We start from the raw sequence: 15,481 nt of genomic DNA, 5'->3' as shown, positions 1-15,481 counted from the left end.
AAAACTCAAATTATACATTGCCATTGCCTTGCGCTCCCACTATATGCTGTGCATACTTACAAATGTAAACAAAAGGGGAAGCAGTACTTTTCTGGATCCCGAACAGCTTGCAGCATGCTCTTGAACTGATGGCCTCCTGCTCCTCCAAGTTTCCTTCTTAGCTCTCTTCCGGCAGCCTAATTCATGCAGCTAACTTAAATGTGAGAGAAAAGTACCCATACATCCCTCCATTGGCAATATCACTGTGCTGTACCTTAGGTTAAGCCTCAGATAATTAATCGACTGAGGATACCTCCTTCAGTTAACTGAGAAAAACCTAAGGAATGCAAATCTGGCAGCTGAGGCTTTCTAGCCTAGCTGATGTGCCTGCACCACAGTCAGATGCTCAGTGGGGTTTGTACCCCTATATCCCACTTTTCTGTTCCCCAGCCTCGTGCTGTAGTCTTCTGTATGTTAGATTACATCTGCGCACTGTGCACTTTAGCATGCACTGACCCCGCTCTGTCATTTTACGTGGCCTACCACTTCACGGCTGAGTTGCTGTTGTTCCCAGTCGCTTCCGCTTTGTTATAATATCACTAACAGTTGACCATGGAATGTGTAGTAGCAAGGAAATTTCACAGAACACCTGAATCCAATGATTTGGAGGAGTGTCCCAATACTTTTGGTAATATAGTGTATCTTGGTACTGCTCTTTTTGTACATTAGACTTTCTGCTTGTGAAAGGCAGCAAGAAAGGTATTCCAAAATCACAGACGTGTTCTAGATTCACCAAATTACTGATCAAAGGAAGTGGAGTGGACTGGCTGTGTACTGTGTGCTGGAATGCCTGTATTAAAAAAAATTATTCAAGGCTTAATTTACAGGTTTTCAAAACCTGTTTTTAAAAAAAGGGCAGAACTGCATGATCTACATATTTTACAGTATACATTTCCTAAGAATAAAGGGGCTGTGATTGATAACCCCCTTCTGAAAATGCTAGTTGCCTGACTGTTATTTTTTGACTCACCGGCTTAAGCAGTTTGCGTTAATGACCTAGGACCAGTTGTCAGATCAGAGTCTGAATAACATCAGAAGTCCCTATCTGAATTCATATTCTATGTATCTCTCAGGAATAGTTTCTTTCAGGTGAACGCTCATTCGGTATTATGGAACCGTGCTTAGAGCATACCTCTGGAACACTGGCAAGCCTCTTCTGGTTAGATTTCATAATGTATGCCCAAGGAGCTCAAATATTTAAGGCATACACATTTCAATGACCACCAAAAAACTAAACATATTTATTGGAATCAACAAACCTGTCCCAAAATTAACCAATATATACAACAATCTACCGCCATATGTATCATTTAATAGAGTATATTTTTATTTGCATAATGAGTTAACAAAAACTGTTTATCGGACTCCACAAATTGGTAGACAGATGGATTTGAATGCGAGTATTGTGTCCCCATGGACTTTAAACGTTGTGACAAAGAAAGGATTGGGATATCTTTGTGTCTGAACTTTTAAACATAGCTGCATCCTATGTTTCAACCCATATTCAATGGAGTGGAAGACAGTTATTACATTTCTACACCAACAGCACTATAGCTTAACCAACAGGAACTTGTGAGACCTTTGTGAAACAATTTTGATTTCAGGAGTTGTATATGAAACACTAACAGGACATACATGATTTCTTGGGGATTTGGATCTCTGTGGGTTTTGGGGTTAGAAGAAGAGGATTTTATCTGGATGATTAGCTACCATGGTTTTTAAAAGGAAAATTATTTTATTATGCAAATAGAAATATACCGTATAAAATAATACATATGGCAGTTCAGTTTTGTCTCATCTTAGATATATCAGTTAATTTTTGGGACAGATTTGTAAAGTCCAATAAACAGGTTTTGTTTTTTTGTGGTCAATCATATAAATACCATGGAGACTAAATCATATGGGGACTTTAAGTCAACCCAGAAGTGTTATGCTCTATACACATTTCAACCAGCTTCCCTGTTTGAGAACCTATGCCCATCCCCGGCTTCACTAGCCATTATGCCACCCATTACTGTGGTCATCCTATTGTGAAGTGCAGGAGATGGGAGAAGGTTGGGTCAGGCTTTCCATCAAGGTTGCTGTTTAAAATTTCTATTCCAATAGAGGCCACAGTTTGGTGCTCCCAGTTTTCAAGGGGAATGCTAACCTGACATGCAAATACATTGAGATACCAGTTATTACATGCATATATTTCACCAGATTTACTTTGACTTCCGGTTCACTTTAGGCAACATTCACACTTACACTTTAGGTGTGATTTGGTATTCCTGCGACAGGAACGTGACGTTTCCTACAACAGAAATCACAGATCTGCTGTTTACAAGCGGCAGCTGTCACCCATTCAAGTTAATGATTGGCAGACAGTGGCCGCATTTGAAAGCAGCAGAACACTGTCATGTAATTGTATGTACTTAAAGTGCATTTCCACTTTTGCAACCAAATTGAGAAAACACTTGCAGTTTAAATTGTTTTTACTTGGGTTAGGGTTTTAAGGGTTAAATGTCTTCTTGCTTCCTTTTCTATGAAATATTAGGAGAGGCTTTGAGTGGTGAGAGGTCTAAGTTGGCTTGCCCATTGTATGTTAATGAAGCGTAGCAGATAAACACAATCCTCAAAAGTCTTTCTATAAGGACAGACCACTAAGGCGCTAAGAAAAACCTGGAATCAGCCTGATTTGAAGGGGAAAAAAAAAACATCTAAAAGGGTAAGACTTTTTTTTTTTTTTTTTTTCAGTATGCTGTGCGAATCAGAACACAAACTTAAAAGAGGGGTTTTCTCAAATTTGACTGCAAAAGTGGAAATTTTTCATCCAGTTCTACTAGTTAGACAGCTCTGTCACACAGCACAGTCCTGTTATTTACTTGCTCGCTGGCTCCCTCCCTCTCCTCCGGCCTCTCTGCAGGCATTGCCAGGGCCAGCTCTGCACCTGAGGGCCCCGTAAAGGAGGGGTCTAGGAGCAGTGTCAGGCAGACGGGGAGAGAGAGGACTGACCTGGACACGGAGGGTGGGTGAGCTGTTAGGAGCCCTAACCCTGCACTCTATCACATGAGACCCTGCAGAGCCCTGGTAAGACCGCCCGTATGCCTGGTGAGATCGCCCGTATGACTTGTGAGACCGCCCGCAGCCCTGGTGAGACCACCCGTACCTACCCCTGGTGAGACCGCCTGCAGCCCTGCTGCGACCGCCCGCATCCCTGGTGAGACCGCCAGCATCCCTGGTGAGACGGCCCGCATCCCTGGTGAGACCGCCCACACCCCCATATTATCCACTATGGGTAGAAAAGAAAGAGCTGCCGAGTGTCTGTCTGCTGGGAGCTGTAGTCCCAGGAGGCAATATCGGCACCTGGAACGCCAGGGCCCAGTGGCAACTGCGACTCTGGTAGTTCCACCACTTGGGGGTGGACAGACAGAAATAAGAGGGCCCTGTTAACCGCCTCAGCTCCCAGCATGCAGCAGGCCAACTCTCCGCAGCTCCTTCCCATGGCGGGGGGGGGGGGCCTTCATGATTTCTTGCACCGGGGCCCTGAAGTTTCTAGTTACGCCTCTGATCCAGTGCAAACCTTTCCTAGTGCAGGGCAACTGGTCTTGTTTCTGCCCCCTCCAGTATCTTTCTGCAGACAGTCTGTAGTGGTAGGGCCTGCTGGGTCCCTCCCACAGCTATGTTTTCTGTACAGGCCATGTGCAACACAGTAATCATGTCACCCTTAAGGTGCCCATAGACCTGATGATTATCGTACGATCTCAGGTGATCCTACGATCATTGGCAGGTGTATGGGCAGCGTGCGACCGCATTTACAGTACTGTCGCACGACTTTCGTCTTACGAGCACGATAGAAAACCCACCGAAAATCGTACGATTTTTGGCGGGTTGGTAGCGCGATCTCAAGACGAAAGCCTCAGCGGGGAAGGCTTGAGATGATCGCAAGTACGATCTGCCTGTCCAAGAAGGGCAGGTTGTACAAAATTTAAATCACCTTACAACCATCGCACAACGAAAGTCGTGCAATAGTTGTAAGGTGTATGGGCAGCTTTACTTATACACAGGCATACTGTATACAGGTAATAACTGGGTTTGAAAAGACATTTGCCACACACAAAGTGGATTTATATCCTTTTGTGTCTATTGAGAAATATTAATATGAAAGTTTTCCTGCCTGATGTTCAGCTTCATGTCCAAGTGTCAGGAAGGAACACATGCCAGACGCACTCTCGATGGCCATGTGTAAAAGACCTCAGGTTGGAAAGGTTCTGTTTTAATTAAACAACCAAACCATAAAGAAGAGGACCAAGCAGAAACATAAATATCTCTTTATACAATTTTGGTTTGTTAAAATCTAACTAGAAGAATATGTCACTTATATAACATTAAATTGCTTTACAGCTTTTATAAATGACTATGCATAAAATCTATTAAAAAAAATCTAAATACAATTTACAAGAATAAAGAATATTTTATTCTGATTGTAATTCATAAAGCATATTGTGTTAGTGCAAATGACTGCTGACCTGCAGCACATAGGGGCTACAGCTCAGAAAATCCTCATTCACAATGATGATTTTTGGCTCAGCCTGTAATACAGTGGTTTTGCAATAAACCTTTCAACCCTTAAATCTTTCATATCCAAGCTTATCCATTTGTGTCCGGCATATGTCCTCAATCACTTTGATGTCTTCCTCCAGCATGTTATGTTTCCACATGTTTATACTAGCAGGTGAAATCTCTCCCTCATGGGGAAGGTAGAATAGGTTGGTGGAACTGGCAAAAATGATTTGGTTTAAACTTGCAGGTGAAAGTGGAATGCCAAAGAAGGTATATATTCTTTCAGCAGTCTGTTGTGGTAAGTTAACAATATCTTCAAATGTAATCAAAAGATAATTTTTTGAGGGCAAATCACTGTTTATCCTAACTGCTGCTGCTGTACTTGCTAACCATAGATGAGACAGTTTTGAGATGTCATTTGACTTGGAATTAGACAGTTCTTCTTTTAAGGACTCATATTCATATGCATAGCCAGAATTCGAGCTACATTTCTGCTTTTCTTCCTTCTGGAACATTGCTGATAAATGTTGTGGAACATTTTTTAATAAGTAAAGACTGGGATTACTTTTATATAACATAGAATAAACCCATGCTCGTGGGTCCCGAACAATAAATAATGCCCTTAGCTGAGATCCAACAATCTTATGAATAAATGGAAGCTTTAAAGTCCAACTTCCACTACTTAGGCTAACCACGGGCTGAGCCTTTGGAAATAATGATACATGATTGCGTAATTGTCTAACATAGTCTGCATCTCTATCATACATTTCTTTTAGTCTAGTTTTTTGCTCAGAGAAAGTATCTCTTCTTTTAAATCTTCTTTCATCTTTGCTAGTTGAGGGGTGATGAAAAAGTTTGAGCCTATTGACCTCCTGTAAATCAATGTTGTGTAAATGGAGCTGTGTGTATTGAAGTAGAGACTGAAGCCAGCCTTGAATTAGCTGAAAATGTCCATCCTGTACATCGGAGCCAGTCCATTCACAAGCATCAAGAAAGGAATCGATTTTGAACTGTGCTTCAGGAATGTCAATGTAAGCTGTAGGGACCTTGATGTAAACAAAATCTGAACTGTTAAAAAAGAGTACTTTTAAAATTTCAGCTCCTGAACCCGGTAGAGATGTTATCACTACAGTAGGCAAATTAGAATATGTTTCCAATATCTTAATGCTTTCTGCATCTGTAGCTTCACTGTTCCACTTTGGACAAATAGGCTGAGTGCATGTTGTCCACATATCTACTAATTCAAAAAACCACAGGGTCATGATTAGAAAGAAAATCCAACGCATCAGCTTACCAAAGGAAACATAGATTCTCCAATGAAATGCTAAAATCCCCAAGCCTACACATAACATTAAACCCATGATCAAATTGATCCTAAATCCAAAGTGAAATACATTCATGGTGGTTAGTTTATTTTCCTTTACATGCTCAGTTCCCAGGCCAAACTGCACAATTTTGTTTTGGTCTTCTAATTTTGCATAACCCCCAAAGCCCAGAAATTCAAATCTGACTTGGAGATCATTATAATCTGTTACTATGGACACCACATGTTCGGTATTATTTATTTTTACAGCGAGTTTAACTCCATGTTTGGTACTGTCTAGGAATCTTAGACTTGAAACATTGACATATGGTCCATGAAATAAATATGCAATCCTTGAAGTTTTTTGGCTCAGTGGAAAGGTAACATTAACATACTGAGTCCAGCGCTTTTTAAACTCCGCTGCCTGTTCAGCTTCTTGTATTTTAGCAACAGGGCTATTACCATTTTCAGCTAACCAAAACATTTTGTAATGTGCATCCCAAATGTCCATCATAGCACCATTTAATATGTTCAAAAATTTATAGGGAACGTATTTAAAATCTATGTCTAAATTATGAAAAAAGGCACTAACTAATGAGATTGGAGAGTCTTCGTGTTTCTCAATATGATCAAGTACAAGCAAAGTCTGGTGATTTAAAAGTAAAAGGCAACGATAAACACTTTTTAATTTCATGGAAGACGAATAGGAAGCCACTGCTTCACCGCTTACGAAAGCAGACTCCCCTTCCTGACTTGCAGTTATGATCTCACCAGATGCATCTCCAGCTGCACCTGTTGTCCATTTCAGCCAATGTGAACATTCCCCAAGTTGTCCTTCCCATGGGTTATTGCACTGACTTGTAGGAGATGGAGCAAAAACTAAAACATTATTCAGATGACTAAATTTTGGACCATATAGGGCCTCTGAAACAAATACTTGTCCATTGGGAGCAAATGTGAAAGAATTCTGATCTGGATGTTCATGACCAGGATTGAAACTTTTCCAGCCATCTATCCAAGAGTATGGTTGAAAATGTACAATATCATAGACAGCTCGACCACCAAGCTTTCCAGATTTGAAGGAAAAAAATGTGTTAGTTTGGGAATGAGGCAAGCCAGCCCCATATGTTACAACTCCCCAGTTAGAAAACAAATGCATTCTTGGTGTACCATGATCTGCTGGTGGATGTGAAGGTAGATCAGGATTATACCACAAGTATTCTGTATGAAGGGTGCTCCACCTCTGTGAAGCAGATGGTACCATTGGTCCATCTTTTGGCCTGTGCTTTCTAATCTGACCTGCTAACCAATTTCCAGCTCCATTTTTAAGGATAAATGTATCCAGGAACACTAACTGGCTTTCTGGCCCATAGAACCAGTTGTAATTGGAATCTGCTATTCCAACAGTTCTCTGGTAACCAGGCAACAGAGTAGAATAATAAAACCAAAAGTGCATTTTCAGCCAATTGTTCTCTAAATGATCAATACCAAAATGTCGTTGTGCTAAGAAAACATACTGCGTAATTGATTTTGATGTGTAGCTCCCATATGCAACTCCTTCATCAAGAGAACCATCTACCACATGATTTAGCAAAAACATTGCCTTTTCCATCCCATCAATAGCATTTTCCTTCCAGATGCTTGACTGGTTTGATTTATATTCTTCCAAAACAAGTGCACCGGTGAGCAATGCAACCATGTTAGTGGTTTGGTGATTGTGGATCAATTGTTTACCCCAAGAACGAATTTTGGAATATTCATACATTTCACTGGTCACAGTCTCAATTTTTTTATAATATTTTTTTCTTCTACTGCGGTCCAGTGAGTGATACAAAAAGTCAAATGCAGTGGCAAAACCAGTTAAAGAGTGTGCAACTGGGACTTCATCCGCAGGGGCATTTTGAACAAACCAATCTTTGTAGTATGTCATTCTGTCCATATATTCTACCAAAAAAGTAAATGAAACTTTATCATCTGGAGAAAGAAGGCAGTAGAGTGCCAAGGGCGGCAGATTATTCCCATAAATTTCATTCCACTTGGCTGCAAAATCAGAATGCTTCGGAGGAGGCAGGTACACAGATGGATTAGCCAACATGGTGCTAGCAGCATTTTTCAGTGCCCTAAATAAATGTAAATGAGTGGTGTGGGACTTTTGCCTTAATTCTTGAACACCTGCACTATCAAAATACAGCCGTGGATGAGAAGGGTTGTTTGTCTGCTTGATGGTAGCAGTGACATGAAACAGTGTCTTATGATGAGTGACATCAGCATCAAGTGTCATCCAGTTATCAGAATAATTGCTACAGTAAACATGGAACAGTGACAGAAAACCACAAAAAATTGACAAAAGAGAGTGTCCTACTATATTTGGAGCCATGATCCATTAGGTTGCAAATCCCACATTTAATTCATTTTTCAACTGCTGTTTAAGAAATCCAATGTATGACTTTGGCACACATTGCTAAATTGGTTTAAAAAATGGTTGAGTATTTTGTTTTTCGAATTGGCAAGCTTTCTTCACAAACAATAATTATGTCTGCAATACAAGAAACCAATAAGAGAGAATTAAAGATGTAACATGGGTTTGATATAGGATATCTTCATTTCCTGTATGGTTCTGTATCAACAAGGTCTTCATCACTGGTATGCATGCTTACGGAGTTATCATGTTTGTATGCTATTCCAAGAGTAATTTCATGACTCGCTGTTGAAGAAACATTTGTAGTAATTTTGTGTTGTCTCTTATTTGATGCTTCAAGTTCTCACTGATACATTGAAAGAGTAGTATATATTTAGTTTTTGTTGATGGCCAGATTGACAAGTACTCTTGGCTGTGCTTTCATTGCTTGCATATCATTTTGCAACTTTTTGTATTTTAGTTATTTCCAGTGGTGTTTCCAGTTGTATAATGAAGGAAATACCTGTAGAGAGAAAAAGGACACATATTAGTAATGTGGTGTTAAGATATTAATACAGTGTACATGCTCTCTCCCTACATCTACACAGTGAAATGCAGCTTTTTTTAAAGAGAAAAAAAAACTTTTATACCGGAGACAAACTTTGTAGATTTATAATAGATCTAAGATATAAAGCTAGCTTTAAGTAATATGTAAAGCCAAACTTTTTTTAGGTTTAGATAGTTATTTTTTGCTGCCTGTATCCCACTGGGGAGATTTCCCTTCACTTCCTGTCCTGAAGACATAATAAGAAATAGGAGCAAATATCTCCAAAGTAAGCTGAATTGCCATCTTAAAGAGTTTTCACAGGAACAGTGTTCCCATTGAAGGATTTTCCTTTATTTCTTGCGGTGGTGACAATTCTTGTTTTATGGGGGATTTCCCATCACTTTTTGTCTTGGGGACAATGGTCACCAGGACAAAGAGAGAGATTGCAATCACCCCAACAGGGCCGCAGACAGCAAAAAATTATTTTTTTAGATGAAACCCCCTATCAGAGCCATTACGATCGTGCCCAACTGCAGCCTAAAAATGATTGTATATGCCCTTGGCTCTTCTCTTGTCTAAACTCAGATATTTGAGAGGTGGCGTAGCAGAGGGATTTGAGTACTCCAACACTCAAAGCTCACTATTGGAATGCAAAAGATAAATTACATGAGAAATCACACTTCACTGATGCAGCCTTTACATTTTATTGATGCTAGCATAACAATTATTACAAAAACACCTGATGCTCTGCTGCATTGCAGGTAAAAAGAAAGAGATTCCATTATTTTGGGTCCAGAAACTGACACTCTTAATGCTATCAATATGTTTTTTGTACTACAACAATGGAAGTGAATTAGGTTATTTGTTCAGATTATTATTTTAATAAATTACACTAAATATGTCCTTATAAATGCAAAAAATGTTTTAGAAAGCTAAAATTGCCAATTCACTATTCAAATGTTTGATTCATCTGAATATTTGGGGGAAATCTGTCTGATCTAAAGAGAACCATGTCATTTGGGAATCCAGGTAATCATAATTTGTGAGTTGTATGGATCTAACAGTCTGTGTCACTACTGGGGGATTTTTGTCCCCAATAAAACTATAAAACCCTGTCTTACAGGGCCTCAACAGTAGGGAATGTAAAAGAGAAAATCACCCCAGTGGGAACATAGCAATAGAAGTCTGGCAGATTCTAACTTTTCACCACTCATATTCATATACCATACCATACACATTATAAACTAATTGTAAAATCTCTGTACAATCCTGTTTTGATTTACAAGATATATGTAATATTCTGTTATTATGTAATATATTCTGTGATTATACAATCAGATTGTAGAGGGCATTGTCAGCATTACATAGATTGCCAGTTAATTCCTATTCTAGTGAAAGTGAGCCAGGAAATGAGGCACAATCTCCAACAGGGATACAGGCAGCTATCAAAAGCTTTGACAGAGATTGTAAACCTATCCTACTCTATTCAAGACTAAACCAGTCTGAAGTCTGACTTCCAGGGCCCAGTTACACCATATCCAGTGCGTTCTAGCTCAGTTCGGGCCCGAAACGCACTGGATCGTATAGATCAGGCCAGGTCACATTCTGGGACAAGAAAGGGTGTGGCGGTGACATTCATGTCAATGGCACCGCAGACACGCGCCCCCTCCCCCCTCGCCTGCAGTGCGATCACCTGCACCAGAGCGCGAGGTACAGGAATGCCCTCCTTTCCGGTGCAATGCGATCAGAAAAAATGCTACATGCACTGGATATGGTGTGGCAGGGCCCTTAAACTAATATTAAGTTGATTTAGTAACTTAAAAAAACACATGCAAATTAGTAGGGAGTGCAATAAAACTAAATCAGAAAAAAAAAAATCTCAATTATCAATTACTATCTCTTCTAGCCTTAATAAGCCACACAATTTGCATTTTCCTGTATAATAGTCATTACTGAAGAGGTAGAAACCATTATGATCAAGTTAATTTGAAACCCCATTCAAACACATTTAGGTGGACCAATGGAAAAGAAACTTTGAAAAAAAAAAAGCTTAACACATCAAAAACGGCCTGCTACTGACTGCTGGGCGCAGCCAGCTGTCATCTCACGGCTGGCTCCGGCCACTTTCACAGACAGATCAGTGTCCCTGGTTACCAGGTAATTAGGGACGCTTATCTCCAGACAGCCCAACTCTCCCGGATGCTCCGGAAGTCTCCCGCTATTATATAGCAGGTTCCCGGACGCCCGGGAGAGAAACACTTTCTCCCGAAAAGTTTTGCTCTGCTCGATCGAGCAGAGTAAACCTTTCCCTGCTCTGGTGTCTTTTTTTTTCTTCTGACATCGGTGCCGTTGGCTGCCGTCAGAATAATAATTAAAAAACACAGCATAGGAATGCATAGCTACATTCCTTTTGGCAGCAGAGGGGACCTGAAGTTCTCTATCAGGTCCACTTCTAGTGATTGACAGCAGCAGTGGGCAGTTTGCTATTGCAAAGTGAAATAGCCAATAGGAATCTAGCTATGCATTCCTATGGTGGTTTTTTTTTTTCTTTTACTCTGACGGCAGCAGAACCGCCCAGCCAATAGAACACTGCTGAGTGGAGCTAGCTGTCACTGCTAGCTCCGCATAAACGTTTTCTATTTATTTTTTTATTTTTTAACTGGTTTTCTATTCTGCACGGTACCACAGAGGTACCGAGCAGAATAGTCGAGCTATTCACTCACTGCTGTTCAGCATCTATGAGAATAGACCAAACAGCAGCGAGTAGCCTGCCGGAGGTTCGGCTCAGCCGATCCGGATGTTGGATCGGCTGAGTCGAACTCCTTCTGCACTTTGGGTCGGCCGAACATGCTGAACATGTTTGGCCGACCCGAAGCCAGCCGCAGCAAGCCAATGTACGGCTGATTTTAGTCGGTGTACGGCTGAAATCAGCCGTACAAGCCTGAAGTCAATAGCCGAACAGCATTTGGCTCACTTCACTTTGGGTCGCTTATTCACTCGGCAGCTTTGTGAATAGACCCCTCAAACATGAGTAATGACAGTAGAAGGAAAGGGTACACAATAACCCAACAGGTGAATGTGGTGAAAATTCACTTTGCAAAGAATACCCAGTCACATGCAAGGAAACTAAAAAAAAACAAAAAAAACCTGTATTTTTGCTTAAACATAATTGGATGATGGAAGTAAGCAGAGCTTCACCTCATTCACTAAGCCAAGGGAAAATTCCCCTGCAGAGTGAACATACTTGCTTTAGTAACCCTTGTGTGTCCTGTTGGGATGACAACGCTGCTGAGTCCCATTGGGCAGTGATCCGCAGAGCAGTGTCATTCATAGGTCCAAGGTGTTGTTGGTCAGAAGAAAGTGCATGACCACCAGCCACAGAGCAAGACAAATGAGTCAGAGCTTTGTGGTCATTTGACTGCATAGCAAAAATGTTTAAAAAAAAAGGATTCAGAAACCTATTTTTTTTGAAAATGTATGTAGGGAGGATCAGAGCAATGGGGAAGTAACACTTAACATGTGGGTTATTGAGTAGCCTTTCCATCCACTTCAACATGTCGTACATAGTTAAAGCCCTGTATTGTCCTCAAGAATCATAATAAAGATATTTGACCTTGCTGTGCACAATTAACAGCAAAAAGGCCAGAGCATCTTATGCTATAAGGAGCAAAGTATACCAACAACAACATACATAAATAAGTTTGGTCCTCTAGGGAAGTAAATGGCCTAATTTCTTGTGCAAGTTAAAAGGTTATTAAGTGTTTATACTGAATGATGAATAGCTATACAGTTCTGAAAGGTAAACATGTAAGCCATTTATGTGCAGAGGCAGTAATCTCAACCTTCTGTATACCACTAAAATCTTTAGAAATGTTGTTAAAGATCTTTGACCTTGATACACACAAGTAATTGCAAGAGCACTGCTGATCTCTTCCTATTAAGAGGGAAACATAACAAAATCAACAATAAACATAACTGTGAACCTTCAAAGTTATGTCTATGCTTAGTGGCGAACAGCTGGTGTAAAAACATAATGGTTGTGTTATGGGCTGTCTCCCAAAGTATGTTTGTTTATTTAACCATTGCCAAGTCATATCTATATAGTGTTCCCTTCTGTGGACCTGCATTAGTTGTGAGGATGCCGAGGGGCATTGCACCTGCCAGAGTGCAGAGCGCTGACCACCCGGGAAATGGGATCAGGTAAGCAAATCTGCTTTACTCCAGCCCCTAGACAAAAACGAGCACTTGCACAGCAGGGGTAGCCCCACTGGGTACTTGTTTGTTTGCTGGAAGATGGACTTTAAAAACCTTGTGCTTACATTCCAGAAACCAGCGGAGCGGAGGGCTACGGTAGTCCCAATATTCAAAAAGGGGGCAAGGTGCCAACCTGGGAACTATAGGCCGGTCAGTTAATGTGGAATTGTTCAAGAAACTTTTGGACGATTTCTTAAGGGACCGTAATATACAGGGGTACGGGTACTCCTAGAATGAGATCCTAATAGGTTGGACTTGATGGACTAATGTCTTTATTCAACCTCAAATACTATGTAACTATGTAACTATGTAAGGAGTAGAATTGAGAAGTAAAAAACAATGATCTGCAATATAGATGGCCTCCCACTGGTAAAAATAAAAAAGACCTAAAGCTTTAATATCACTAACTTTTTTCTCCCATTTAATCTCGTTACAGTTCACACATTTTTATTGCGGTTTCTTTACAGAATTTTTGTGCTGTATAGTTTAGTCACTGTTTGCTGCTTCCACGTTTTTGGAGTATTAAAACAATAAAATAAATACGTTGACTGCACTGACAAATTCACAAGCCCGTGGGGGTATCTAAAAGTTACATGTGCACTGACCCTTTTAAAGATGGTCTGAAGAAGTAATTAGTTTTGTGTTGGGAGCCTGTTACAAACCGAATGTTTTAGCACTTTTTTGAGCTGCAGAAAAACGTTTGGCTGCTGCAGCCTAAAGCTAGTCATAAACTAGAGAAAATAATTTGATTCTCCCATGCAAGGCAAACAGCGTGGATGGATAAATCCTCCCTGCAGGTTATTGACCTTCAACTATTAGTATACCTAAACTGTGACTGCAGCTGATCAGCTGCAGTCACTGTTCGTCCAAATTTTCCACCCGACTCCTTTGATCTTTCAATCAAAGTTTGTTGAAATGTATGGACAGCTTATGTTGTCTCTAACTTCTGAGTATCCCTAAGCTCAGTTTTTAACTGCTTTTGCCAGCTTATAGTTGGACATACTTCAGCAGTATTAGGGAACCAAGAAACGACAAAGAAACTTAAAGTGCAGGTTAAAAATAAAAAGGAGTTTATCAAAAATAACAATAAAGAAAAATGGCAAAAAACAATGGAGGTTCACCATTGTCCAGGACACGTCGGTGCCAGGCCAAAAGGTCAGATGCCAAAGCGCATAGTCAGACAAACCAGGTTAGGGATCAGAATCAACGGAAACAATAGCCGGAGTCAGGAACCAGGAGATCAATCAGCCATAGCCAGGGTCATACACGGAGAACAGGAACAGCAGAGCACACGCAAGGGCAGAGACTAAATGGACAAGCTCATGGTTAAACAGTGAACTGGTGTTGCATTATCACTCTGAGACAGGATCTTTGGCAGGAGTCTGGTAGTTGTTACAGAATGATGATGTTTATGGGAGCCAAAGAGGAACAAACAGTGTCAGACACAATGCAACAGAAGACAGGCTGCAGCTCAGCTGGACATGTAAGAGTAAGGCTGGGTTCACACCCGAGCGTATTTTTTCAGCTCGGTTTTTCAGCTCATTTTTTTCGTGTTTTTTAGTGCGTTTTTCCGTTCAGTGAAACGCGCGTTTCACTGGCGGTATGATTTTTTTTTTTTTAAACTTCCCACCGGCTCCGCCCCCCTGCGACGCGCCCGCTCGCAAGGGACGGAACCCGGAAGTCGGCAGCCCCCGGAGGACACATCGTGGATCGCGGACAAGGTAAGACCTGTACGCTGTATTCCCGAGTGTGGCTCGGGGTTACCGCTTTCTTAACCCCGATCCACACTCGGGAATACCAATGGAAACGCACGGCAAAACGCCCCAAAGAAGCTCCTGTACTTCGTTGGGCGTAGGGCGTTTTGCAGCGCGTTCCTACGTGCTGTAAAACGCCCAGGTGGGAACCATGCCCATAGGCAATCATTGGTTTTCACATGTTGAGCGTTTTACAGGGCGTAGGAATGCGCTGTAAAACGCCCAGGTGTGAACCAGGCCTAAGAAACCATGTTAAGCAGTCTGTGTCAGTATTAACAGGCTGAGTTATTAATATTTATTAGCCCATCTAATCATTAAGGAGTGTGGCAGAGTGATGTGAGCTGTTAAAGTGATAAATAATTGGGACCAACCATTCTAGAGGGTTCTCTACAGTGACTTTATGCCCTAAGGGTGTTGTGTGTTGAGGGGTTTTCCCTGCAGGGTACTTACAAACTAGATTACTGATGAAATGCAAGATATTTTACATTAGGAGAAGAACCTGTGGCTGTTTCTCACTAAGGAAAGTATTGAGTGAATGGCTGAGGGAGAAGTCCACCCAAGAACCTTCTAAACTGTCTTGCTTTAGGAAACCAAGATACCATTAGAACGTTAGTTTTTAAGGAGATCAATTCCATTAAGTTACT

General features: G+C 41.0%; 1 protein-coding gene across 1 annotated transcript; it reads right to left on the bottom strand.

Moving 5' to 3' along the window:
- Positions 1 to 4,378: 4,378 nt before the first annotated feature.
- DSEL (dermatan sulfate epimerase-like) lies at positions 4,379 to 8,321 on the bottom strand. The gene has a single exon (XM_018573095.1). The coding sequence runs from the start codon at positions 8,259 to 8,261 to the stop codon at positions 4,641 to 4,643; it is 3,621 nt and encodes a 1,206-aa protein (XP_018428597.1). The 5' UTR covers positions 8,262 to 8,321; the 3' UTR covers positions 4,379 to 4,640.
- Between the last annotated feature and the right edge of the window lie 7,160 nt (positions 8,322 to 15,481).

This window comes from Nanorana parkeri, unplaced genomic scaffold, assembly GCF_000935625.1.
Source record: "Nanorana parkeri isolate BGI_ZX_2015 unplaced genomic scaffold, ASM93562v1 scaffold2234, whole genome shotgun sequence".
Lineage (NCBI taxonomy): Eukaryota > Metazoa > Chordata > Amphibia > Anura > Dicroglossidae > Nanorana > Nanorana parkeri.
This window is presented reverse-complemented; position numbering and strand designations above follow the sequence as displayed.

Bases quoted from the DNA above. Each gene is read 5' to 3' on its own strand.
- DSEL (XM_018573095.1), bottom strand. From the start codon at position 8,261: ATGGCTCCAAATATAGTAGGACACTCTCTTTTGTCAATTTTTTGTGGT.